The sequence below is a fragment of the Phoca vitulina genome, unplaced genomic scaffold (genome assembly GCF_004348235.1).
Source record: "Phoca vitulina isolate PV1807 unplaced genomic scaffold, GSC_HSeal_1.0 scaffold14, whole genome shotgun sequence".
Taxonomy (NCBI): Eukaryota; Metazoa; Chordata; class Mammalia; order Carnivora; family Phocidae; genus Phoca; species Phoca vitulina.
In genome coordinates this window covers 29,570,916-29,596,509 of record NW_022589717.1, presented here as the reverse complement: position 1 = coordinate 29,596,509, position 25,594 = coordinate 29,570,916, and the positions used below count along the sequence as shown (strand labels likewise).

At 40.0% G+C, this 25,594-nt stretch overlaps 1 protein-coding gene across 1 annotated transcript; it reads left to right on the top strand.

Annotated features, from left to right (window-relative positions):
• The first annotated feature begins 4,648 nt into the window (after window positions 1-4,648).
• LOC116637551 (DNA-directed RNA polymerases I, II, and III subunit RPABC2-like) lies at window positions 4,649-5,198 on the top strand. The gene has a single exon (XM_032413041.1). It carries the CDS (start codon window positions 4,674-4,676, stop codon window positions 5,100-5,102), a length of 429 nt encoding a protein of 142 aa, XP_032268932.1. The 5' UTR covers window positions 4,649-4,673; the 3' UTR covers window positions 5,103-5,198.
• The last annotated feature ends 20,396 nt before the right edge of the window (window positions 5,199-25,594 follow it).

The window sequence follows — 25,594 nt, the reverse complement described above, 5'->3', positions numbered from 1 at the left end:
ACTGCATCTTTATGTTTGTTTACATTTCTCTCCACTGCAAAGGGTGCCATGTATGACCTGTATTTGTGAGCATAGTTTTGATAAATTTAAACCTTTTATAATAGATTTGTGTATATTTTATGGTAGTAATAATAAAATAGACTAGTTTCTATACATATTTTAGGCATTCATGACATACCTAACTTTTTCTTAATTTTTTTTTTTATATTTCTAAGAAAGGCTACATGGTTTGTCTGTGAGTTTTTTCAAATTGTTGCAAATCTCCAAAAAATTTTTCTGTTATATTTCCTGAAAAAAAATCTGTGTATAAGTTGATCCATGCAGTTCAAACCCATGTTGTTCAAGGGTCAGCTGTACCTTTTTAATCCTCACCTCCTATTACTCCTTCACACACACCCTATCTTTAAGTCAAATTGAACAATTTGAATTCCTCCAGTAAATGTGGCAGTTTCCTACCCCCCTCATCTTTGCTCATGGCTTTCCCTCCTCTGTGAATACTTTCCTCTTTTATCTCTCCACCTTTTTGCCTCTATAGCAACATCAGTTCCATTTGTAGTCCTTCCCATCCTTCAAAAACACCCATCCCACGTGTTGCCTCTCTGATGTGTGCTCCTAAACTACCCAGATGTTTGTTCGCTGTTCCTGCTCTCAATCAATTTTTAAAATCTATTTGTGTTATTCTTACAGGACTTACTGTATGCTATCTTACGATGAATTAGGTTCCTTCTAAACTGGAAGCTCATTTAGGACAGAGTATAGGTCTTATTCCTCTTTCAACTTACATGGCATCTTGTCCTTGGCTAATATTGATTAAAAGAATAAATGCATGAAGGAAAGAAAATCAGCCCTTAATTAGCTTTTACATAGAATAAAATGCAATAAATTAATTTATATTGAGATATAAATGACTGCCCAAAGGATTAGATACCCAAAGATATTTTAACTGTAATGGAAGAAAACCCATTAAATGAAAGAATGACTGTAATGATGGAACTTCACACATGTAGTGTTGGAGCTTTCTGGCACCACCTCAGATCAGATCAAGAACTCTTCTGTTTTGGACAAAATCAGACTTAAGGACTGGCTAGATCTGGATATTTCAGGGTTTCCATGGGGCTATTTGTCTCCCATGTGGCCAGGTACAACCTTATAATACTACTCATCTCAAAACAAGACTCACTGCCATACTCTCTGCCACGCGTTAAAATGTGTAGCTTTGGGAAAGTGACTGACTTGTCTGAGCAGGACTGATAATCCTACTTTGCCAGATGCTTATGAGGACAAGTGATATATTTGCAATGCAGACAAGTAGGAGGTGCCAAGGTAGCCTTTAGCAGTAATGTTTTTACTTGACCCTCTACTATAGCAGGTGTGCTTACGGCTCTGTCTGGCTCCACGTGGCTTCGGCAGGAAAACGTAACCTGCCTCTCTCCCTCCTTGGACACTGAAGGGAGAGAGAGATGTTCTTTTTTTTTCTTTTAAAGATTTATTTATTCTTTATTTTAGAGAGAAAGCACATGGGGAGGGAGGGCCAGAGGGAGAGGGAGAGAGAATCTCAAGCAGACTCCTTGCTATGGAGCCTGACGCAGGGCTCAAGGCAGGGCTTGATCTGACAGCCCTGAAATTATGACCTGAGCCAAAATCAAGAGTCAGATGCTTAACTGACTGAGCCACCCAGGCACCCCGTGGAGGGAAATGTTCTAACCTCCTCTCCAGTCCTTGTGGGAAGTTATAATAGGAGGTGATTTGAGGCAGGTTCCCTGATTCTTACAAATTCTTCCATCTCTGAGTTCACTAAGACCAAAAGAGCTTTTCCCAGGAAGGAGAGAAACATTCCAGGCTGTTGACATAAAAATGCCCATGGGAATCATTCAGGGGAAATCATCATACAGTAAGGAGACTGAAGAGATCGTGTGGCAGAGGCTTCAGGAGAACACAAGGTCACAGAGTCAAGCACGCAAAGTGAGAAAAGGAGAATGCTTTTGCCAGTTCCTTTTGATGAACACGTACTCTTAGCACCAGGAACAAACACGCACACACGCACCTTAAAAACACCAACAACAAATGCGAAGTTTTCCCTTGGAAAAAATTATAGTCCCTGGCAGAAAATCAGTAAGTGAATTGTGAGGGGCCAGGCCTGTCCTGGCCCATTTTTGCTCAGACACTCCATACATGAAAGCTACTGCTCACTCATCGGGCCAGAATCCCAGGCCAGCCCTTCCGGTCTCTTTGGCTTTCCTCAGGGAGGATTCAGTCTCACTGCCAACTGGCAGTAAATCCGAACAAATTGGCAGGGTCCCACCTTGCTTTAAGTGAATGCATGTGCACCTCTCAAACTCACAGCGGATACCCATTAGCCTGGTCCACTACCCCTTTCAGGAAGGTTAAGATGGGCCTTCCACCAATGCTGACAGAGCCTAACTCTTGCAACTAGTCATCCCCTGAGGAGCAGGAAAAAGGCCTCTGCTCCGCAAGTCCCTTTACATATAAAGACTTTCTGTTTAAGGAGTCAAATGCTGGCTCTTTACCATGCACTGGATTTTCCCTACACATTTCTGTGGCTATGTGCTATGTCCAAAGTTGAGAGAAGTTGGTAGAGCTGAAAACCCCCAAAAAACTTATCCAGTGAGCATGAATCTAAGCATACCCCCAAGGAACACAGCCCAGAAAAAAATTTTAATTAAATCTCAGTGGAAAACTCAGTCTGACCACAGTCATCATGAGTCTAAAATGGATCAGCTAAGAAATAACAAAGATAAATCCTGTGGGGACCCAGGTGGAATCTTGTCACTGCCCAGTGATGGGGAAAGGGGACTCTGCACTGTCTACTTGGGGGCTCTTGCCCTGTAACAGACGAGCAAGACCTGAAGTAAGGATGGGATAAAATGGAAGCCTGAGGAGCTAGAGGATTTACACTTGGCTTTCTTCCTCTCCGAGGGGACCTCTCTCTCCTTTGGTATGTTTTCCTCTTGTCTTTGTCACATTCTCTCCCCCACTTCATTTTAGGTAAATTCATCAAAATAATGGATTTCCTATTTGATGACTCTCTTTAGCTCTTTGAGAAATGTTGGAAAAGGGATTGGTTGTCATTCGCTACAGAAGTGTGTGTCAGTTGGGCAGTGGGGTGGTGCCATCAGTGGCAAATGTTTAAGGACAGTGCAGAAAGTTTAGAAATCCTTCTGTAGAGAGTGGAAAATAATAGCCAACAGAAGGCTGCTGGGGAGTGCTAAGGGCCCAGCTGTGATCCGAGGCCGCCTACATGAAGTGACACCCATCTCTGTGCAGGGCTATGTGGCTTGCTCCAGCTGCTGTCGGCAACCTGGGCATATGGACAAAACAGGCATGACCAAGGCCAGGCTGGCGAGTCTGAGGGACGGTGAGTCAGAGAAGAGAGGGTCATGGTGGAGAGGGGTTGAGCTCATGGGCAACCATCAAGTCTGCAGAAGAGGGAAGTAAAGGCAGGAGGTGGCTGGAGGATAGAAAATCTAGGGCTCAGGAGACCGAGGAACATTCTCTAAGTCCCGACTCAGACCTTGTCTTCTCTTTGGGGCCCTGCCCAAACAGAGATGCCCAAAGGGATCTGCTGAGATCAGGGGGCCTGGAATCCTCGAGTCTGATCTCATTTGGTCTTTGGCACACTCAGGAGACCTCCCCATTACACACCTGATTCAGCTCCTTCTCCACAAACCACACATTCTTTGCTTCACTTAACCCTCACACACGAGGTTGGGAGGAGAGGCCGAGAGAAGACTAGGAGAGACAGTAAAGACAGAGCTGTGAAAGGCAGGGATGGGTAGGATGGTGCCACGTGGCTTTCTTTTTTCTAATTCCTTGATGGACAACTTTTGAGGATGGAGAGGCAGGGACACAGGAAGTCTGCTGCCCTCATCTTACTGTTCACCAGCCTTAGCTCAGGCCACCAAGTAAGGACAAGAGGAGGCCAGCAGGCCAGCAGGCAGTCCAACCTCTGCTCCCCTTACTTCCCAGCCCTCTGGAAGAAAAGAAGAGAAGGGCTGCACTTCTGCCCCCTACCCCCATCTTCTGCACCCTCTGCATTGGACAGTGAATGCTGCACTTCACACTGATGATACAGAGGCTCTGCAGCATCCACAAACCCTTCCCAGGGATGCAGGGCCAAATTAGGTTGTGGTCTGTCCATGCCCTGCCTTACATTCTTTCAGGGGATAGACAAAAACAAATAAGCACTCTTCCTTTGAATTTTTTTGCTATGTTAATTTTTGAAAACTGACACATAGCACATCTGAAGAAATGCTCAGTAAAATTAAAATGCCATTTGAATGCAGTATCTGATTCCCTGGATATGCTGCACTCAGCTTCATCGTGCTGATATTTCTGCTTGGCCAGCCTGAGTGTCCTTGGCACTATATGTCTAACCTAAATTGGCCAGTTGATGAAGGTCTGGGGAATTGTGCGCTTGTTATAGTGGTTTTTGGAACAAAATTGGGGAAATCTTTTGGAAGGCAATTTGATGATACTATTAAAGTTTTCACTTTGTATAACCATCAACTCCACCTCTAGAAATTCATTCTAGAGAAATATACAAGGATTTATGAATGAAAAAAGTAATAGATGTGCTCTTTATAAAAGAAGAAAACATGTTAAAAAGTAGAAATTTAGTCAAATGGGCACAGGCACGCTGTTTGCAGGTGTCCATGCAGGTCTCAGGCTCAGAGCCACGTGGCGTCGGTGCAGGCGTCATGTCAGACAAAGAGGACAATTTTGATGGTGACGACTTTGATGAAGTGGAGGAGGATGAAGGGCTAGGTGACTTGGAGAATGCTGAGGAGGAGGGCCAGGAGAACGTTGAGATCCTCCCCTCTGGAGAGCGACCACAGGCCAACCAGAAGCGAATCACCACACCATATATGACCAAGTATGAGCGAGCCCATGTACTTGGCACCCGTGCCCTCCATATTGCAATGTGTGCCCCCGTGATGGTGGAGCTGGAGGGGGAGACAGATCCCTTGCTCGTTGCCATGAAAGAGCTCAAGGCCCGAAAGATCCCTATCATCATTCGCTGCTACCTGCCAGACAGGAGCTATGAAGAATGCAGGGTAGACGAGCTCATCATCACCGACTGAGCTGGAATCATCTTCCTGACTGTGCCTCATCCTAGTTTCTATTTTCACATTCTTTATACATGTAAATAATAAACTGTTCAACCTTTCAAAAAAAATGAGTTATGGCACAAAGGAATATTTCTAAACCATTAACAATTATATATTATTATGTATCACAAAAAGATGTTCACAATTCAGGAGGTAATAAAGGGAGTTACAGTGCAATCCTATTTTGGTGAAATAGAAAAGAAGAGAGGATATAGGAAGGGAGGAAAAGAAGAAAAAAAGTCTAAGGATATATACCTTAAAATGCTTCCCTTTGTGGTACCTTGACTCTTTATGCTTATTGTATTTTATAAATGTTCCTTATAAACTTATTTTTTAATTAGAGGGAAAAATCATGCTACTTACACACATGTACACCTTGTCAGCTAAGCTGACTCTGAGACACAAGATAACTGTGGGCCAGGCTCCTGCTGAGGGCCCTGGGTGTGGTGGGCAGGCTTCATGTCCTTGGTGGCTGGAGCATGTCCCCATGCTGCTTACCCACCATTCCACAAAGCCAGGCACGTGAAGGCAGGCAGGAAAGGGGCATGAAGAGCAAGACTGACTATCCAAGTTCCCCTATTATAAGCACAGACATGTGAACCAAACCAAATCTCCTGTTACAGAATATTTTTGTTTTCAGAACCCAAGATACTGAATCTATAGGAAAAGGAGAAAGCCCTAACGGGCTATGCTGGCTCTAAGTAGATTATTTCTATCCATGGCTTTACATGCTTGGTCACAATAGTTTAAACATTTGCTTCTTATTGAGGAAAAATGGGGTGTGTTGTCCAAATGGTGCTGGGTTGCGAGGTGTCATAGAGCATGGAGCCAGGAGAGCCAGGAGCAGCTCTGTGATACTGGCATCTTGATTCATCATCTAGGCTTCAGTAATAACCTATATATTAGTCAGTACTTTTCACACTGAGGAGCTCCATAGTTCAGTGGAGGTACAGGGGTTGGAGGGAGCTCTAGTGGGGGGCCAAGGAAGAAGCCAAATGTGCAGTGCCCTGGCCCCCCACCCCCAGTATAACCAGGACAGCTCTATCTCTCTTATATACTAAAGTTCAAGGTAAGATTTCATCTGGAAAATAGAATTCTATAATGACAGGTTTGAAAACCACCAGTTTAATAATGCAAGTCTGATGTTCTTTGTAATGAAGTATCACCCCTAAGCACAGTGGACTTACCAATCAGTACTTTTCAGTTGAAGCAAGCGTTGATATCACCTGGATTTTTTTCCAGTTTTCAGTGTGATTTATTTATTCATAGGAAGGCTGCCGTATTTGGGTACAGGCTCAGAAATAAGATGCAAGTATGCACCAGACAAGTATGTGTTATTAACTCATCCTCCCACAAAGAGAGTGCAAAATCCATGAAACTGGCATCTCTACAAGGCACCTGGCACCAATTTGTCCTGGCCCTGGGTAAGTAGCTCCATGCAAGAGTGCTCAAAAGTGAAGTAGAGCTATTTTGGGCTCTTTGCTTGAGTTTATTGGGTATTTTCTTTCCAAATGAGGAAATGGTTCATTGCTCTATTCTCCATGGTACCTGCTATTCACAATGGTGATGTCTGTGTCTGTGCATATATACCATCATGCAATGCCCTTTAGCAGTAGATATCTGCATTTTAGAAGTGCACTGAATAAGGAAGAATATATGCCAAACTTCATTTCTCAAAATGAAAGCAACCAAAGCAGAACTTTCAAAGCTATCTTATTTTGATTAAATAAGACTAAAAATTCTCTCCATTCCTGGAAATGAGGAAGAAGAGAGAAGAGCAGGAAGGCAAGAGGAGATGAGGGGAGGAGGGGGCAAGAAAGAAGAGTAGAAGATAAAGAAATGACCATTTATTTTGGAGCAAACTTTTTAATCAAGTACACTAGATTTCAGTTCTGGGTGGGCTGGAGAATTCTTAGCTTAAATTTCCATCAACTTCAAAAGCAAAAGCATCTATGGGAACCATGCATGGTGACCTGGATTTGACTGCATTTTGCTCTATCTCTTGTGCAATGGTGGTGGTGACCATGAGGAGCATGAAAGTCATGTTGACAGAATCTAGAGCAACTTTGCCAAAAAAAGAAAAAAAAAAAAAAAAAAACAACCTTCACCTTTCCTCTCCTCCTCTCCCTCCCTTCCTTACTCTCTTCCTCCCACCCTCTCTCTTCCTCTCTCTCTCTCTTTCTCTCTCTCTCTCTCACACACACACACACACACACACACTAGATTGTTAACTACTCATGGCTTCATGCTGAAGCCCCTCTCCCCACCCACCATGTCCATCCTGCCCAGAAAGCAGAAAAGGTCTGGGCAGCCTCTCTGAGAGCCATGCCTGGGATGGCAAACAGAAATCTGACCCCCTGCATTAAAATATGAGGAGCCTGGGAGTTTCCTGTAGCTTACAGAGGATTTATAGTGGACTTCAATTAAGTTGACGATTACCCATATTTAGCTGTTCACAAAAAGCTGGATTTGTCTTATTATGAAACATCTCCATATCTTTGTGGAAAGGCTTTGAAGGGTGATCTATTTTTCCAGCTATAGAGACTTTTATAACACAGTGCAGAGAAAAAAATGTGACTTCAGGATAGGTCTGGGTTTGCACTAGGGAGACATGCATTAGGAAGAGAATATATCTGGATTCCATAGTACACCTGCTGGCAGTAATCATAAAGCTAACATGTGTTACATGGCACCATCTCCAGAAACATCTCTGAGCCCTTCACCTGAAGTAGGTCATTTAATCCTCACAGGTTAACTCCACAAGTGTGGTAGGTCCTGTCGATATCCTCATTTTATTTTATTTTTTCTTATCCATTGTTTATTTTTTTATTAAATTTTATTTTATTTTATTATGTTATGTTAGTCACCACACATTGCATCATTAGTTTTTGATGTAGTGATCCACGATTCATTGTTTTCGTATAACACCCAGTGCTCCACGCAGTACGTGCCCTCCTTAATACCCATCACCAGGCTAACCCATCCCCCCACCCCCCTCCCCTCTAGAACCCTCAGTTTGTTTTTCAGAGTCCATAGTCTCTCATGGTTCAACTCCCCCTCCGATTTCCCCCCTTCATTTTTCCTTTCCTTCTCCTAATGTCCTCCATGCTATTCCTTATGTTCCACAAATAAGTGAAACCATATGGTAATTGACTTTCTCTGCTTGACTTATTTCACTTAGCATAATCTCCTCCAGTCCTATCCATGTTGGTGTAAAAGTTGGGTATTCATCCTTTATGATGGCTGAGTAATATTCCATCGATATCCTCATTTTACACAGGAGGTTGGGCCATTTGCCCAGTGACACAGCTAGGAAGTGGTAAGCAAGATCAAATCTGGCACTCTGGTACCAGAACCTAGGATTGAAACCACTATACCACCTTCTTTCAGAAATGAATGAAATTGATTCTGCCTTTGAAGGAAAGTACCATCAGGTGGAGGAAGGAGGAAGCAAACCTGACCATGGACAGTATGGGGAGTGGGACAGTGCTGACTGGATCAGTGGAGAAGTACAGGACATCACTGTTCTGAATTGAAGCATTTGTACTCCAGGGAGGCATAAAAACTCAGTGACTAGCAGAGCATCTATTTGGTTCTGGGAACTGAATAGAAATTCGAATATTTTACTTAAGTGCCTTACTTATTTCCTGCATTCTTTCATTGCAGTATTTATATCTCTAGTCATAATTGCATCAAAACCTGGCAAAATTTGGCTTATCTTTGAGTAAGCTTTCCAGAATGGAAACTGCCCATCAGGGAGCAGCTATAAAATGGGATAGTTTCAGTTTCAGTGAAAATAGGTCCTACTAAAAGAGCTTGGCCAACCTAAGATAAAGGCAAAGACTTGCTGTCCAGGCTGGCAACACATATAGTGTATTGGCAACCCACAGATTCTCTGGCCAGCCGAATTTTCCTTGGTGACAAAGCAAGATCAAACCCTCAAGACTGAAGTGTCATCCAAAAATGTGGGAGGGAATCTAGAACAAGTTGAAAGTTTTCTTCTTTCTCTCTTTTTGTTTGCACATTAAGGTACTATTTACATATAGTAAATGTTATCCTTTTTAGGTATACAGTTCTGTGAATTTTGCCAATGGTCTACAGTCATGTAACCAGCATCACCATCAAGATACCAAATATTTCCATTACCCTTTTGTATTCAGTCCCCTCCCAACACCTTCAACGCCTAACAGTCACTGGTAATTTCTTTGTGCCTTTCCTCAGAATATCATATGAACAGAATCCTACAGTATGTAGCTTTTTGTGTCTTACTTCTTACACTTAAAATGCTTTTGAGATTCATTCATGCAGTTGCATTTATCAGTAACTTGTTCCTCAGAATGGCTGAGTAGTATTCCATTGTATGGATGTTACTACAATTTGTGTATCCATTCACATACAGGCTTTCATGAAGACATCTTTTCATTTCTCTTGGGTAAATATCCAGGAATGGGATTGCTGGATCATATGGTAAGTGTGTTTAATTTTATAGAAAACTTAATAAGTTGTTTTCAAAGTAGCTGTAACATATTGCATTCCTATCAGTTGCTCTGCTTCCTTGCCAGTAGCTGGCATTGTATTTTTTTTTTTTTTTTTGAGCCATTCTAATAGGTGTGAAATGGTACCCCTTAGTTTTCAATTTGTATTCTACTAATGATTAGTGATATTTATCATCTGTTCATGTGCATATTTGGCCTTTCATATTTCTTTCTTAATAAAGCATCTGTTTACATCTTTTGCCCATTTTTTATATTGGATTGATTTCTTTTTCAGATGAGAGTCTTTTCATAGATTCTGGATATCAGTCCTCTTTCAATTATGTTTCTTGCAAACTTTTTCTTTCCATTTTCTTAGTAATATCTTTTAATAAGAAGTTTTAATTTCTATAAAGTCCAATTTATCCATATTTCTTTTTATGGTTTGTGCTTTTTATATCCTATCTAAAAAATATTTGCCTAGTTTAAAGTCACAAAGATTTTCTTCTTTATGTTTATCTAGAGGTTTTATAGTTTTATGTTTTACATTAATTCTATGATGTGTTTGATGTTAATTTTTTATATAATATGAGGTATTGATCAAGGTTCGTTTTTTTCTTGCATATGGCTGCTCAATTTTCCTGGCATCATTTGTTAGAGACTATCCTTTCCCAATGAATTGTCTTTGTTTCTTTGTCAAAAATCAATTAATCATATATATGTAGATATATTTCTAGACTCTACTGAATTCCATTAAACCATGTGTCTATACTTTTGCCAATACCACAGTCTTGATTATTGTATCTTTATAGTAATTCAAGTATCCTGAATCCTCCATTTTGTCTTGGCTTCTCATCCTTTTTATTTTCCACATACACTTTAGAACCAACCTATTTCTAGGAAAAACTTGCTGAAATTTTTATTGAGATGATATTGCATCTATAAACTAATTTGGGTAGAAAATTGACATCTTGACAATACCAAGCCATCCAATTCATGAATCCATATATATTTCTGCATTTATTTAGGCCTTTTTGTACATGTTTTGTTGGAATTTTCCCTGAAAGTATTTAATTTCATGATTTATGTTATTGTTAATGTCATTTGGAGTGCTCTTATAAATTATACTGTTTTTGTCCTTCAATTTCTAATTATTCATTACTAGTATATAAAAGCAAACTGATTTTAGTATGATGGCTTTGTATCCTAAAACTTAGCTAAATTCATTTATTGGATATAATATCATTTTTCTACACTGTTTGAGACTTTATGTGTAAACAATTATGTCATCTAAGAATAAAGCATTTCATTGTTTCCTTTCTAATATGAATTCCTTTTATTTCCTTTACTTGTTGCACTGAGTAGAATCTCTAGTACAAGATTGAATACAAGTGGTGAGAGCAGGCATCCCTGCCTTGACAATCTTGAGTGAGAATATTCAGTTTTTTATTTTTAAGTACCATGTTAGCTATAGATTTTTTACAGGTGCTCTTTACCAGGTTGGGGAAGTGCCTTTCTATTTCCGGTTTTTTGAAACTATTTATCATTAATAAATGCTGAATTTCATTAAATTCTTTTCCTGTATCTATCAAGATTATCACAAGCTTCTTCTTTTCTAGGTTGTTGAAGTACATTTTCAAACATCAAACCAACCTTGCATTTCTGAGATGAAACCCATTTGGTCATGATGGATTATCATTTTTATATATTATTGGATTCAATTTATTATTTTTTAAAAGATTCTTGTTTTTATATTTGTGAGAGATATTGGTCTGTGGTTTTCTTATAATATCTCTCTCTGACTTTTGGCATTAGAGTAATGCTGGTTTCACATAATAAGCCAGGAGAGTCAATTCCATGTGGATTTTCAGTATTACCAGAGATCTGAGAAGGAATTAATATGATCTGACCCTGACTTGTTTGCCTTTCCTCCAGTTCTCTTATTTGCAGTTCTAGAGTTGGAAAAACTGTCATGTCTGTTTGGTAGAACCTTGCAATTGAAGAGAAGTGAAGGTTGATTTTCAAATGACCATTAAGAGGCAAGGAAATAAAATGTCACAGTCATAGGCTATTTTCTTCTGAGTAACAAGAAGACTATGCCATTTATACAAGGGCAGGTATAATTCTTTACTGACCAAAGTGGTTTTTGTTCAAGATCCTGGTTACCATAACAAAGGATCATGAGAGAAGCAGCCCTTATTCAATGATTACCACTCTCCAAAAGAGAAATTGAAATGAAGTGCCAATATGCCCGTTAAATTTTCACTTTGTCTGGGTATTTAGATGAGAGTGTGCTTTCCTCATGCTGAGGAGATGCATTTCGAAGATTCACATTTCTACAGATGAGATTACAGATCATTGCTATCCACAAGGATTTTCTGTGGTGATGGAATTGCTCCATACTTGTGATGTCCAGTAAGATAGTCACTAGCCATATATGGCTACTGAGCATCTGAATGTGACTAGTGTGACCAAGAAACTAAATTTTAATTGTATTTAATTTTTTAAAGCGTAAATGTAAATAACCACAAGTAGCTAGTGACTACCAAATTGGACAGTGCAATTGTAGAGTGCCAACTTTGATTCTTGAACACTTTTAGGAACAAGTTCTCACTGAAGAAAGGGTGAGAAGACTTGGGAACAAGTTGTACGGCTAGAGATGTAAGGGTTTAGTGAGCAGCCTGCAGGTAAAACTTATATCAAATTGCAGACTAAGAGAGTCTAAATCCTTCTTAAATCAATTCTATTCTGATTCACTTTGGTATTACTATCAGGCTGACAAAAGTATGAGGTTGACAATGGATAGCAACATGATTGATTTTATTTGGAAATAGGTGATCTGATAGTATTCTATATTTTTTATATATACTCTGTAGGAGGCATCAAAGTGAATACTCAACATGACTCCTCTGAGGTTTGATTCTTACACACTGAATAAATGTTTTGGCTCTTAGGGGGTGGTAGCATGAATTTCTGAGCTTTATATCACCAATAGAAGACTCAAAAAGGAATCAAACTTCATTTTTGTTTTTTGTTTCTTGCAATTTAATTTTATCTTCTTTCTTTCTTTCTTTCTTTCCTTCTTTCCTTCCTTTCTTCCTTCCCTCCTTCCTTCTTTCTTAATTACAACTTGTTTGGTGGTTTATTTTTATTTTTTATTTGAGTATAGTTGACACACAACATTACATTAGTTTCAGGTATACAACATAGTGATTCAACAACTCTATATGCTATGCTATGCTCATCTCAAGTGTAATAACTAAGACAGATGAGGGGAACATATAAAAATAAATGGCATGCTTTAGAGTAGCATTGAGCTTGACTCCAGTTTTTATGCATTTCTCTCAAAGGACCTTTTATGTTAAATCACTTACATGGTATCAGAGATACTCACAGTGAACACAACTTAGAGATTCATCAAAATGACAAAACTGAGAGTCTGCAGGGCAGGAAAAGGTCACCAGACTCTGTACAGCGCTTGATCTGTTTGAGTCCTTAACAAATGCTCTCAGGATGGTGATGCCTTTGTTCTCCTCTATTCTGGTGGAAATGATTTAGTGAATGCTCTGCACCTTTCTCTCCCTTCAATGCCACCCTTGACCCCTCACCCCCACCCTTTCACATTAGATCTTTTTGCTTCACTGGCCTTTCCGGATGAGGAAGAGTCTCACCAGATCAAGAATGCACCTTTTCAGAAGAGGTCAATTAGTCCTGGGGAGTAATGAGGACTAAGCTGCCCTCTCCACTTTGACCATTGATTTAAACACTATTCACAGGCTCCAGGGTGCTAGCGAGGCAACGCTCTGGAAACTGATGAGGGACTCCACCTCCATTCCCATAACCCATGCCCAGTCACCCCAGAGAATCAGCCACCAGCCATTGCTCCCTCCCACCCAACTACATGGTAACCAAAACAAGCCCCTTCTGTGTACACTTTCTGTAGCGTGTAATTGCCAACTGGTGAGAGATGAATAGAAAGGAAATGTATTTAGAGAGCTTTGACAGAATTATCGTAACAAGGGTTATGAAACCCCAACTCTACATGCCAAGAGGCAAACTTTATGGCATGGCCCATGTCTGGAACCTGAACAGTACCAGGATATGTCCATACAGAAACTGTCACCTTCACCAATGCCACATACACCACGTAGGTCAGCATGGGCTTCCTGAAGCCAGAGACACTCAATATCAGAAGACCTTGGAGATTCTTGGAATTTTACCCTTCCTCAACATGAAGATCTCCTCTTCAAATCCTCTACAAGTGGCCACCATAAAGACACCATTATTTCCCCCAAATAGATCCAAATTGAACCAAATAATGCATGAGCTATTATACTTTCTATGATTTTATCATTTCTGCTCCAAGTTAAATTTCTCTGGTTCTCTCAATTGTGCTTCATGAGGCATGATTTTGAGGTTATTCCCTGTTCTGGTCACACTTACAGTCAAGGCCAGTAAGGACATTGAAGTTCAACTACATCTATACAGATGTCTTCGTTGGCTTCTAAATGTTTAATTTGAGTTTAGCAGAGTAGGGTCAGAGGTATGTGAAGAGTGGGGAGGTAGGAGGTCAGGGAAAGAAGAAGTGGTAGTAGCTTTAATCTATCTGTGAAGCAGCATTGGGTTAGGTAGGAGTGCATGGAGACAGGAACAAGGTTTTTCACTGCAAAAGAACTTCTGTCTTAGAAATAATCATATAATTTTTGAGCCCATATAAGGACTCATACCAGGCATTTCACATACAATAATCCTAACAAGAAAGTAAGCTTTACTATTCCCATTTTGTAATGAAACTATGAGGCTCATAGAGATTAAATGATTTGCCCAAAATCATATAGCTAATAAGTGACAAATACAAGCATATTACTCCAAAACTTCTCACTTAGAATTGTTTCCCCTGGGCCAAAGCCACATCCTAGAATTACACAACCTCTTGGGGTCCAGATGTTTTCTGTTTCAACTTTTCAGATCTGTCCAGTCACTCCTGTTTGGGTCTGACTTTACTGAGCTCAGCCCATTACCTGCTATGACCTTCAGTTCCTTCCTGATCCCTTCAGACTTGCCTGCTCTGAACTTGGATATATTCCTGATCCCACAAATTAGTCTGTGTGCCTAGTTCTCCCCTTATTGTTATGTGTGCACACACTCTTCAGCTCCCCCAAGAGAAAGGGAGATTCCAGTTCCCTGAATCACTGAGTCCATGTGTTCTCTTCCTGGCAAGTTCTGAGAAATGATACTCTTGGTGATGATCAAAGAAAAAAGTTAGCTCTTTAGACCTAGGCCTCCAAATGCCATTAGATAAGTTTTAAATTCTTCAAATCTTTCTAAATCTTGCTAAATTTTCACATCTTCCTTTTTGTGTGTGATCTTTCTCAAAGAATCCAGTGTCCCAAGGATGCTTCCTGAATTATCAGAGAAGGGAAAATGGAACAAGTATCCAGTTGTTTAAAGGCTCAGTAAGTTGGCTTTCAGCTTAGCTTATACCAAAATGACATAGCTTGAGTCAAATCTCCAGAGACCTTTTTAAAGCTATTCTGCTTGTAATGTAATTCAGTTGCCTGAGAGCCATTAGAAAGTTCACATCAAAAATCCCCTGAGGCTGAACATGGACATGGTATTCTTACTGAAGAAGTTGGTTCTCATGAACTAGAGAGCACTTGGCACTTTTAACAATTGTTTATGAACTAGAACCCCACATGGTCCAGTCTCTGCAAGCTATGGCATTCAAGTAAATAGCATTCAACAACTATAAGTAATTAAAAGCAATTCCAATGTTTTCTTGAATATCTTAAAGGATGTCAAAGAGAATTGATTTATAACCCACTGTGGTGCTGCTGGACATCTCTTTTCCTATTATTTTCCCTCTCAGGATCAGTCATATTCCCAACTTTCCCAAAGCTTCTCCTTATATATTTCATTCTCAAACTCCAATCCCAAAATCTACCCCCAAAAACAAGTTGGCATGGACTTCCTCTTTTCTCTTGGTATCCCCCTCCCCAGAGCTCTTCTGGGAACTCATAGGAACCGGCTCTGCATTCATACATGTGCAGTCCCACAGTGCAAGGTTAACACCCTATGGGCAAAACTTGACTGATAGGGAATAGGAGCTGATTGATAAATGTTCCCTTGTTTCTTCCTCTGGGCATTTCCTAAGCATTTCACATGGTCCAAGAGAGGTAATTTGTGAGATACTTAGTATGCTTTAATAAATTCCTTTGTTTTTCCTTGAAGTAGTCACAGTAAATTATGTTGTTTGCAATGAAGAATCAGGTCTAATAAAGATTCCAATAAGTTAGGGTTCCAGTTTTCCTGTGTCCTTGATAATACTGGTTATTATCAATTAAAATAAGCAAACAAGTGAAACAAAAATACTTCCTTAGGGTCCATACTTATAGGACAAGAAAAGCAAATAAATTTCTAGGGAGTACCCACAGTTGAGCTAGCTCTTAACTCTGTCAGCTACAAACTGGGTTTAGGATTCATATAAACCAGGGTTGATAGGAATTTAGCTGGAAGGCTATTTCTATCCTTTTATTACTTTGATTATGTCATTTTGTGACCCTGGGTTTCATGTGATACTTAGTGGAAAACATGTTTTACAAAGCATGTCTGTTTCTGATTGGTAAACTAGAGGATGAATGCTTTTGACCTGCTGAAGGATATCATGGATTCCTTCTCAACCGAGGACCAGATTCCTGAAGCATTTATCTAAATCGCCTTGCTTCACAACAGCTTCTCAAACTTGTCCTCTAAATTACTCCTAATAGCAGAGCAAATACATTCCCTTTGGGATTTGATAGCAGAGTAAGTGCCACAACTTGAATTTAAAATGTCTGAAAAAACTAAAGTTTTACATTCTGTTCTCTAAAATGTCAATGTCTACTTTTATGTGAAAATAATAGAATTACTAAGAAGACTTACAATTAAATAAAATAGATGGAACAATGCATTGATCTCTGGTGATCTACAGTGCCCCTAAAAAGAATTTTAAGTGATAAAAACCTACAAAGTTAAAGAGATCATGACAGAAAATGATATCGAAAAAGAGAGGCAGCCAACTATAGAAGATGCAAAATACATTGATTAATACTAACTGACTTAGCAGAGTAAAGAAAGTGAGGACCTTCAATGACCATGATGGGGAACACCAAGCAAACAAACAAAAATCCCGAAGATTTGGGCTGCAGAACTCTAGGGATGGCCAGGAATTTACGCACCAGAACTCCAAAGAAAACAGAATGGAGGATTGAGGCTGAAAACAGAGGAAATTGGTTGAAAGTCTATTTAGGGAGCACACAGATCTTCCTTCCTATACTTCCAGATGACTATAGCCCCAAGCTCCCATCGTAGGAGCAGATAGAAAGTTTATTTTTTGAAAAAACTAAGCCAAAGAAGCTGGGTAACAGAACTCGCAGAGTGTGGGAGGGAAGACAGGATTAGGTGAGTCTATCAAACATGATTACCCGGCCCTCTTCTCTCAGCCAGTTCCCAAAATGCTGGCAGCCATACATATACCCATCGGAGGAACTGACTGGCCCTAGGGAAAAGGCCTAAGAAATTGTCCTCTGTGGAACACCAGGTAAAACCCCAGGCTCCTGCACCAGTTGGGTAGCAAGGGTCAGGCTGGGAGCTGTCAGCCCAGGGTGTAATAAGGGATTGCCTGTAGAGAATTTAAAACCAGTAATTAAATCACATTAAAGTTGGTTGGCTTTTTATTATTTATTTTTTATGCACAATTGTGCAGCAATTTTAAACAACCTTAGTGATAAAATACTTCTTCCCACAAAAAACTCCTTTCTACATTTAAGTTCCAAACAATCGCTCTGGCTACTGTGGAATAGCAATAATATGTCTAGAAGCTACAAATTAGCACATTTTAATTCTCTACCTGGAATTAATTTGGAAAACTCCCTATTATTGAGTCAGTTCTTCCACTAACACAAACTCAGCTGTATATGTTCCTTTCAAGAGTACATTCAAAGGTTCAAATTCTCCACGTTGGCTTCAGCTCAGTTTGTGTCCAATCCTGTAACACTACATATTCCTGTGCTTAAACAGTAGATTCAAAAGTAAACAGTGACACCATAGAAATTGTAGAGACAGAAGAAAACTCTGAATTACTGAGTTTTGCCATTCCACGTAACCACTCAGAGTTTTCATTTATATTTAAAATTTAAAGCAGTGACATAGAGAAGTATGAAGAATAAGAGTTTTGTTTGGTAACTGTAAAATTTAGTATATGCATGAAATACTTAATTTGATTAATTTCTTTAAAATTAAAATTCATTTGGGGCATCTGGGTGGCTCAGTTGGTTAAGCATCTGCCTTTGGCTCATGTAATGATCCCAGGGTCCTGGGATCTAGCCCTGTTTTGGGATCCCTGCTCAGTGGGGAGCCTGCTTCTCCCTCTCACTCTCCCTCTGTTCTCTCTCCCTCTCTCTCTCAGATAAATAAATAAAATCTTTTAAAAAAATAAAAATTTTTAAAATTCTAAAAAAATTAAAATTCATTCTTTTTATTGTTACTTGTTTTCAACTGAATAATCATGGAAATAATTATTATGACAGATTTCTGTCATTATTGCTGGAAATAATTTTGGCTATCCATGTATGATAATCCATGTATGATCAATGTATGAATAGATCTGACCCAAGTGTAAATATGCTAGGTACGCCTCTAGTTTGAACCCTACTTCACTCCTGTCGCAGCACAGTCAGCCAGTGGCCATCAGAGACACGAAATGCAGAGACTCAAGTTAACAAACAAAAAAAATGAAGCAGAGACCAAGCTGAGACAATCTGCAGATAAAAGAAAATATTCATGAATATTTTCATGAATAGAAATAACAAGAAGAGAAGATATTTCTAAAAGAAAAGAAAGAAATTTTCAGAGAACAAGAAAGACCTTGTGAGAATTAAAAATATAAATGCAAAATAAAAAATTAATAGGAAAAAAGAAGGTAAAGTTGTGAAAATTTTAAGTAGAACAACAAAAAAAAAAACAGGAAAATAAGAGAAAAACGATTTTTTAAAAGTAGAGGATCAATTCAGAAGGTCTGACCTCTGACTAATAGAAGTTGCAGAAAGAACACCAAGTAAACAGATGGAAGTAAAAAATCAGATAATATAGGAAACTTTCCCAGAACTAAAGGCCATGAGTTTCCAAGTTGAAATAGCCCACCAAGTGCTCAGGACAATAAATGAAAAACAAACCACACCAAAGCAAACCACTGTGAAATTTCTGAATATTGGGAATAAAGAAAAAGGTCCTAAGAAATCCCGGACAGGAAACATAGGGCAAATACCAAGAGCCAGGAATCAGCATGCATTGGATTTTAAAAGCACTCTGAAATCTAGAAGATGCTAGAACAATACTATCAATATCCTAAATTTTAAAAATAGTTTTAATCTAGAATTTCATAGGCAGCCAAACTATAAGTCGGTAAGTATACAGTAAAAGTTTTCTGACATACAAGATCTCAAAAAGTTTACTTTCTATGTCCCCTATGTTAGAAAGCTACTAGAGGGTGTGTTCCATAGAAAGAAGAGAATAAACAGAGATAAAAGAATGCCAGACATCCAGAAAATGAGGAATATGTGACGAGAATTCCTTGAATAACAATAAACGGAATACCCAAGTCAGCAGCTATCCCACAGGCCTTGAAAGTCTTCAAGTTCAGATTGGAGCAGGAAAATTAAATATTCCAGAAACAACATCTCTAAGAAAGGAAAAAAAATAAAAAAATGGAACCAATCCTGAAGTCATGTTTCCCTGGAGAATGTGGAAACTAATTAGTGTAGGGATATAAGACTAAGCAGACTTTTTTAAAAAGACAATTTGAACTCTAGGAAAAACAAGAAAGGAAATGTCATCAGAGAGAGGTGTGAGTGATACTTACATTGTCCTAAAAATGCAAACACTGGGTAATAATTTAACAAATAATGATGATTTAACTGCCCTGGAAGGATGGGGGCTGGAGAGAAGTATGTGTGTGAAAGAGGGATCAACTTCCATCTTTCACAAGAAAAGTCAATAATCATGGTGAGAAGTAGCAGTATTGTTATATTATTTGGAAATATAGATGCTAAATGGTAAGGAATAAAGTTAAAAGAAATGGAAGCAGCTGCCTCTGGGGAGTATGACTTGTGATGGGAAGGCCAGGGAATGATACTTTGTTTTAAATCTTATGCTACTATTTTACCATTTAAAATTATGGACACCTATTACTTTGGGCAAACCTATTTAAAGGAAAGAAGCAGGAATTCAGAATTTTATTGGAAACCCCCAGGTTTAAAGTGTTGAAAATGAATATACAATTACAACATAAAATGATGGAGGGCACTTGAGGTTCCAACAAAACACTGCCCTAATGTCCCTGGGCCACAGGAAGGCTTTGAAGGGAAAAACAATGAATACTTATTCAGCACCTCCTGCATGCTAGGACCATTGTAGAAAATTGTCTGCGATCATTGTGACTGATCCTCACCACACCCCTCAGGAACTGGGGAAGTGATTTCCAGGTAAGACACTAAGTCCCTTGAGGATGAAGACCTTGACTGCAGGTATTTGTTTCGATTTCTAAGTGTGAGCCCCAGGCTGTCCGTGGACAGATTATCGTCACAACTTCGTGAGATAGGTAAAGCCATTTTCCAGATGAGAAAACAGAGTCTTGGCAAAGTCAACTGGCTTAACCAAGTCATAAAAATGGTTAAGTGGCAGAATCGTGATATGGCTCCAGCCTCCAGTATAGCTTCCCACTCTCTGAACCTTTGGCGAACAGAGACTGTCTTCTCTGTGTACTTCCAGCACCAAGCATACTCTGTCCGGCACGGAGGAAATGCTCAGCCAAAGGCCCCTGTCTAAAGCAGGCAAGGCCCTGGAGAAGGCTCACTTGGTTTATCAGCCCAGGTGAACTTCCAACAGAACCAAGCCCCCAGACGCCTCCTCCCTCTACCTGCCAGGCATGTGACCTACACAAGGGCTGTCTGGATACAGTTCCTGCAAGGACAGGGCCCTCCATCAAAACAAGAGGAACCATTCAGCTCTCCTTCAAGTGACCCAAGGAGTCCGTTTACAGCTCTAGGACATAGGCTTTCATACCGAAATGTCACACACTTTAAATTACAGGACAGCAACAATTTCAGTCTTTAAAAATAGAAAAATCAAACCTTTAATGCAAAAGCAAATGAAATTGTGGAAACAATTTTGAGCCCACGGGACTTTTGAAAATGTCATTAACAAACTGTGAAATCAAGGAGATAAAAATCAGATGCCCCGAAGGGGAACAGCAGTGCCCCCAGTCCCTCCTCTCAGCCTGAGTCATGGAGAACCCAGTTTCCATTCTGCAGGTCCAGGAAGCAGGGGTTACGGAGCTAAAGCATATCTCCTGCTCCACTCTGGCTCCCAGGGTGGTGGCATTTGGAAAACACAGAATGACCAAACTCTCCAACATGTGACATTGGACCTGCTGGAGATTGAGAGGATAATACATGGAAACCAGCCCTCTGGGAGAAGGCCTGGGAGGTAGAGAGGAGCTCTTCAAAGAATCTTGAAGAAGTGCGTTCATTCTCCAGGCTTATCTTTGCTGATTCCACATGTCTGCGAGAGAGTCAGAGTTACAGAGCCTATCTTCAGGGCTTTCACAATAATAAATTTAAAATTATTCTCAGAGGGAAAGTGCTTGTTGTAAAGTGCTGTAGAGCATGCACGGAGAGCAGGGTAGGATACAAAATATTTTCAAAAGATCCTCTTGTTCTCTAAGAACTTTACAGTCATGCTAACATTCGCAGAATTTATGTTCTGCTCTTGAACAAAAAAATCCAGAGTTGGCTATCCTTATTACTCACAGACACTTTACAGAGCTAGAGAGATGGTGCAAGAATATCCAGAGAAGTGTGTCTGATCCTTGTAGGTCGGTAGCCTATCTAAATTCTCTGCCACAGGTGCCAGGTTCAAGAGAAAGGGAGCCTGAAGGGAGGGAGAAGCGAGGGAAGGCACCAGCGTGGTCTCTGAGCCCATGTACAAAGTGCATGGGTCTGAGAGGGCTGCATCCCGGAGCCCAGAAAATACACATCTAATGCCCCTCTCAACCTCAGGAAAAATCACACTCAAGTCCCCCAGAAAAGAATCCAAGGATAAGAAACAGGAATATTTCCATGGAAGTTCACACATGAGGCCACACAGGTCCAGCTTTCCTGGACCTGCTGCCCCATGCCTTTTTTGCTTTCCTGATCACTGGCTCCCAGGAATTCCTGAAGAACTTAACCCCAGCCCTCTGGAATATCTCATTTTCAGGCTCTTCTCTCTGAACACAAAGTTACCGAAAGTTGCAAGAGTAGAAGAGTGCTTATGATACCAACCCTGGGTGTTACACATTTTGGAGGCATCTGTCACACAATCCCAGGTGCCTGCTAGACTTCCCTGGAGCCAGCCTCCTGAGGCAGGGTAACCCACCTCCATTCCCACTCCTGTCAGATGTCCATTAAAGACCAACAGATATCATACTACAGAAGTGCATGCTTCTTTAAATCATTCGCTCTTAGCATGGGCATCTCTCGTTTTAACATCAGAAGGGAAACTACTGGATATGAGGGCCAACATATCCCAGGGAAAGGCATGTTGCGAGACTGAACCGCATATCCTTACCTTCAGGAATATCGTCCAATCATCTTTGCTCCAGGAATCCTTGAAACCCTGCAGTATTTCCTAAGGAGCTCCATTTCCTCCTGACCCAAATGCACATTGGTGTAGCCATCCCATGTTAGGGCAGAAATGCAGGCTTTCCAACATGATGGGTCTTACCATCTTTTTTTTTTTTTAAACATTTTATTTATTTATTTGACAGAGACACAGTGAGAGAGGGAACACAAGCAGGGGGAGTGGGAGAGGGAGAAGCAGGCTTCCCGCCGAGCAGGGAGCCGGATGCGGGGCTCGATCCCAGGACCCTGGGATCATGACCTGAGCCGAAGGCAGACGCTCAACGACTGCGCCACCCAGGTGCCCCGAATCTTACCATCTTTTTGCCCAGTGGTTGGAAGAGGCATTGTTGCTCTGCTGCTTGGCTTCTGGCTCTGCCACTGCTCTGCAAATCAGTAATCCCGAAGTGCACTCATGCTTCAAATCAAAATGGTCTCCATCACATTCTCACCCCCACCCAAACATTTTATGTGCTGCTGAGTATATGTCACTTTTCTTGGGTGCTCTTCAGTTTCAGTAAATGAAATCCTGCTCTCTGCCTCCAGAGTCTTTCTATATATAAAACACAAGCCTTACAATAAATGTTGCCTCGACTTTGATAGTGGGATCAAAATCAGTACAACTACTCTGCTGCTGTGTATTATAATAAAACCCCCAACATGAACACAAAGTCATACTTCATTTCCAACAATTTATCTGTGGTTATACTTAAGGGTGTTCCTAAAGATGTTTGTGCCAGTCATTTTTATGATTCAAAAAAGGTTGAAATTAGTCTGAAAGTCCATTAATAAAGCATTGTTTCGATTAATTATTGTGCATCCATTCACCATACAAAGATCTATTGTGTGCCACCAATAAGAATAAGGTCATGAGGTCTATGTACTGATAGAAAAAAATCACACAAAATAAATAGAATGCTAAAGTGGCCCACAAAACAATGTACAGCGTGATAAAGTTTATAACATATATATGGATGCAGAGGATGTCCATTCATTCACCCATTCACCAAACACACATAGAGCACTTGTATGTTCTTACTGTTCCAGGCACTATTCCAAGCACTGGGGAGACACCAGTGGACAAAACATCCCACTCTTACACAATTTACAATCTAGAAGGGTGGAGAAAGAGTCAATAAATAAACAAATATAAATATAATGTCAGAAAGGGATAAGTGCTATGAATAAAAATAAGGTAGGGTAAAGAATTAAAGTGTAGAGGAGGGGACTATTTTTTTTTTCATTTAAATTCAATTAGCCAACATATAGTTCATGATTTGTTTCAGATGTAGAGTTCAATAATTCATCAGTTGCATATAACACCCAGCGCTCATCACATCACAGGAGAGGACTATTTTAAATAGGGTGATCAGAGAAAAATTCTCTGAGAGATGACATTTGCATAGAATTCTGTAATAAGAGAGAGAGCAAAGCTCTCCCTGGGTGATACCAAGTTCAAGTGCTGGGAATAAAGCATGGTAGACACATCTAAGGCATAGCAAGATGACCCATGGCTGGCTGCTAGTGGGAGGTAAGGTGAGCTTAGCAAGGGTCAGTGTCTTTTGGAAACCATTGGAGGGTTTTGAGCAGGAAAGTGACAGAGGATTTTGGCTGCTGTGGGGAAAGTCTGTAAGGAGACAAGAGTGGAAGCAGAAAGACCAGTTCAAAGGTCACTGAAGCAGTTTAGGCAGAAGATGCCAATGACTTGAATAAGGGTGGTAGTCATGGAGTTGGTGAGAAGTAGTTAAATTCTGGATATATATTAAAGGTATAATCACCAGGTTTATCTGTTATATTGGATTTGGCATGAGGTAGAAGGAAGAGTGAGAGAGACAGCACTGAAGTTTTTGGCCTGAATACATTTTTAAAAAACGAGACTGCCATTATGCTGAGTTAGGAAATACTAAAGGAGAAACAGTTGGGAGGGGAAATCAAAAGGATATCTACCAAAGTCTACGATACTGATCACAGCTAATACTCACATTCAGGCTTACTCTGGGCCAGGCTTTGTCACTGCTTTATATTTACAGCCACTCATTTAATTATCACAATAACTCTTCGAGATAGGTTACAATTACTGCATTTGGGAGTACAGTTTACTTCTATATTTATCTAAATATGCTCATCTTATTTGTAACAACATGTGAATGTTACATAATAAAGGAAATTGTGTGAGTGCATGTGTGTGTGTGCAATAATCCCAGTGAGAAAAAAATTATATATTTATAAATTTTCATTCTTGGCAAATCCCCGGTGATTGCTTAATGTAGGTTGATGTGAGAATGTGTCACACACAGTCTTTTAGCTCGACAGATTTTCAACTTTTTTTCCTGCCAGGTCAGATAAGTTCATATGCAAGACCCAGTCTCATCGACACTCCCAGAATAACACACAGATCCCTGTACCCTAATTTTAATCCAATCCCTTTCACCCTTGACTTTTAAAAACACTGGAATGCAGTGAGAGAGAAATAAATATTAAAGGAATAACCTTGAATCTGTTTTCATTTTTTATGTGAAATTTTGTAAATGGATTACTTTAAACTATTACACTTAATACAACCTCACATACAAATCCCAAATGGATAGAGACTCACCAGTGGGTCCCCACACCAAGGCTGAGAGCCTCTGGTTTAGAGGATCATATGAATCAGATTGCTGGAGGGCATTGATTTTTTTTTTATTTCAACATTTCATAAATGAGAGCTCTCATTTAGTTTTGTCTTTCTTTTTAATCCCTAGTATTTAACCACAAATTTTGTTTTCTCCAACAATTTCCATTGATGTGAATGTATTCATTGAAGTATAGAGAGTGGGGTGATTGTAGCTCTGTCCACTGGATGAACAGGGGGACATTTGGGGCAGGGGTCCCTGTGGTTACCATAGTGACACTCTCTGGAGAATTGTGCAACACTACCTGCTGTGGGAATAACTGATTTCCATGGAATTCTGACAGTACTTTGTTGTTATCTGATCCGTTCAGGGAACATAAGTGCCTCAAAGATGAACCAATCATCTCCAATTTAAAATGAAAAGTCAGATTAGGCCCTGAGCTCATTCTGCTCCTCCATTAATGCTTAGTAAACTCCCTGATGCTGGAATTACACCAAGAGCAGTCACATTTAATACTGTAACTCCAAAATAAATATCTATTTTTATTTTCTTTTGAGAATGTAGAGACGAATCCCATCACAACATGAGTCTTATTAAATGAAGCTGGATATGCCTTGGATCAAATTTAGTCTCCTGAATCATGAACATTGGAACTGGAAAGGAATTAGAGATTGCATGGTCCAACC

Coding starts and splice junctions, on each gene's coding strand:
- LOC116637551 (XM_032413041.1), top strand. CDS start 4,674: ATGCAGGTCTCAGGCTCAGAGCCACGTGGCGTCGGTGCAGGCGTCATG.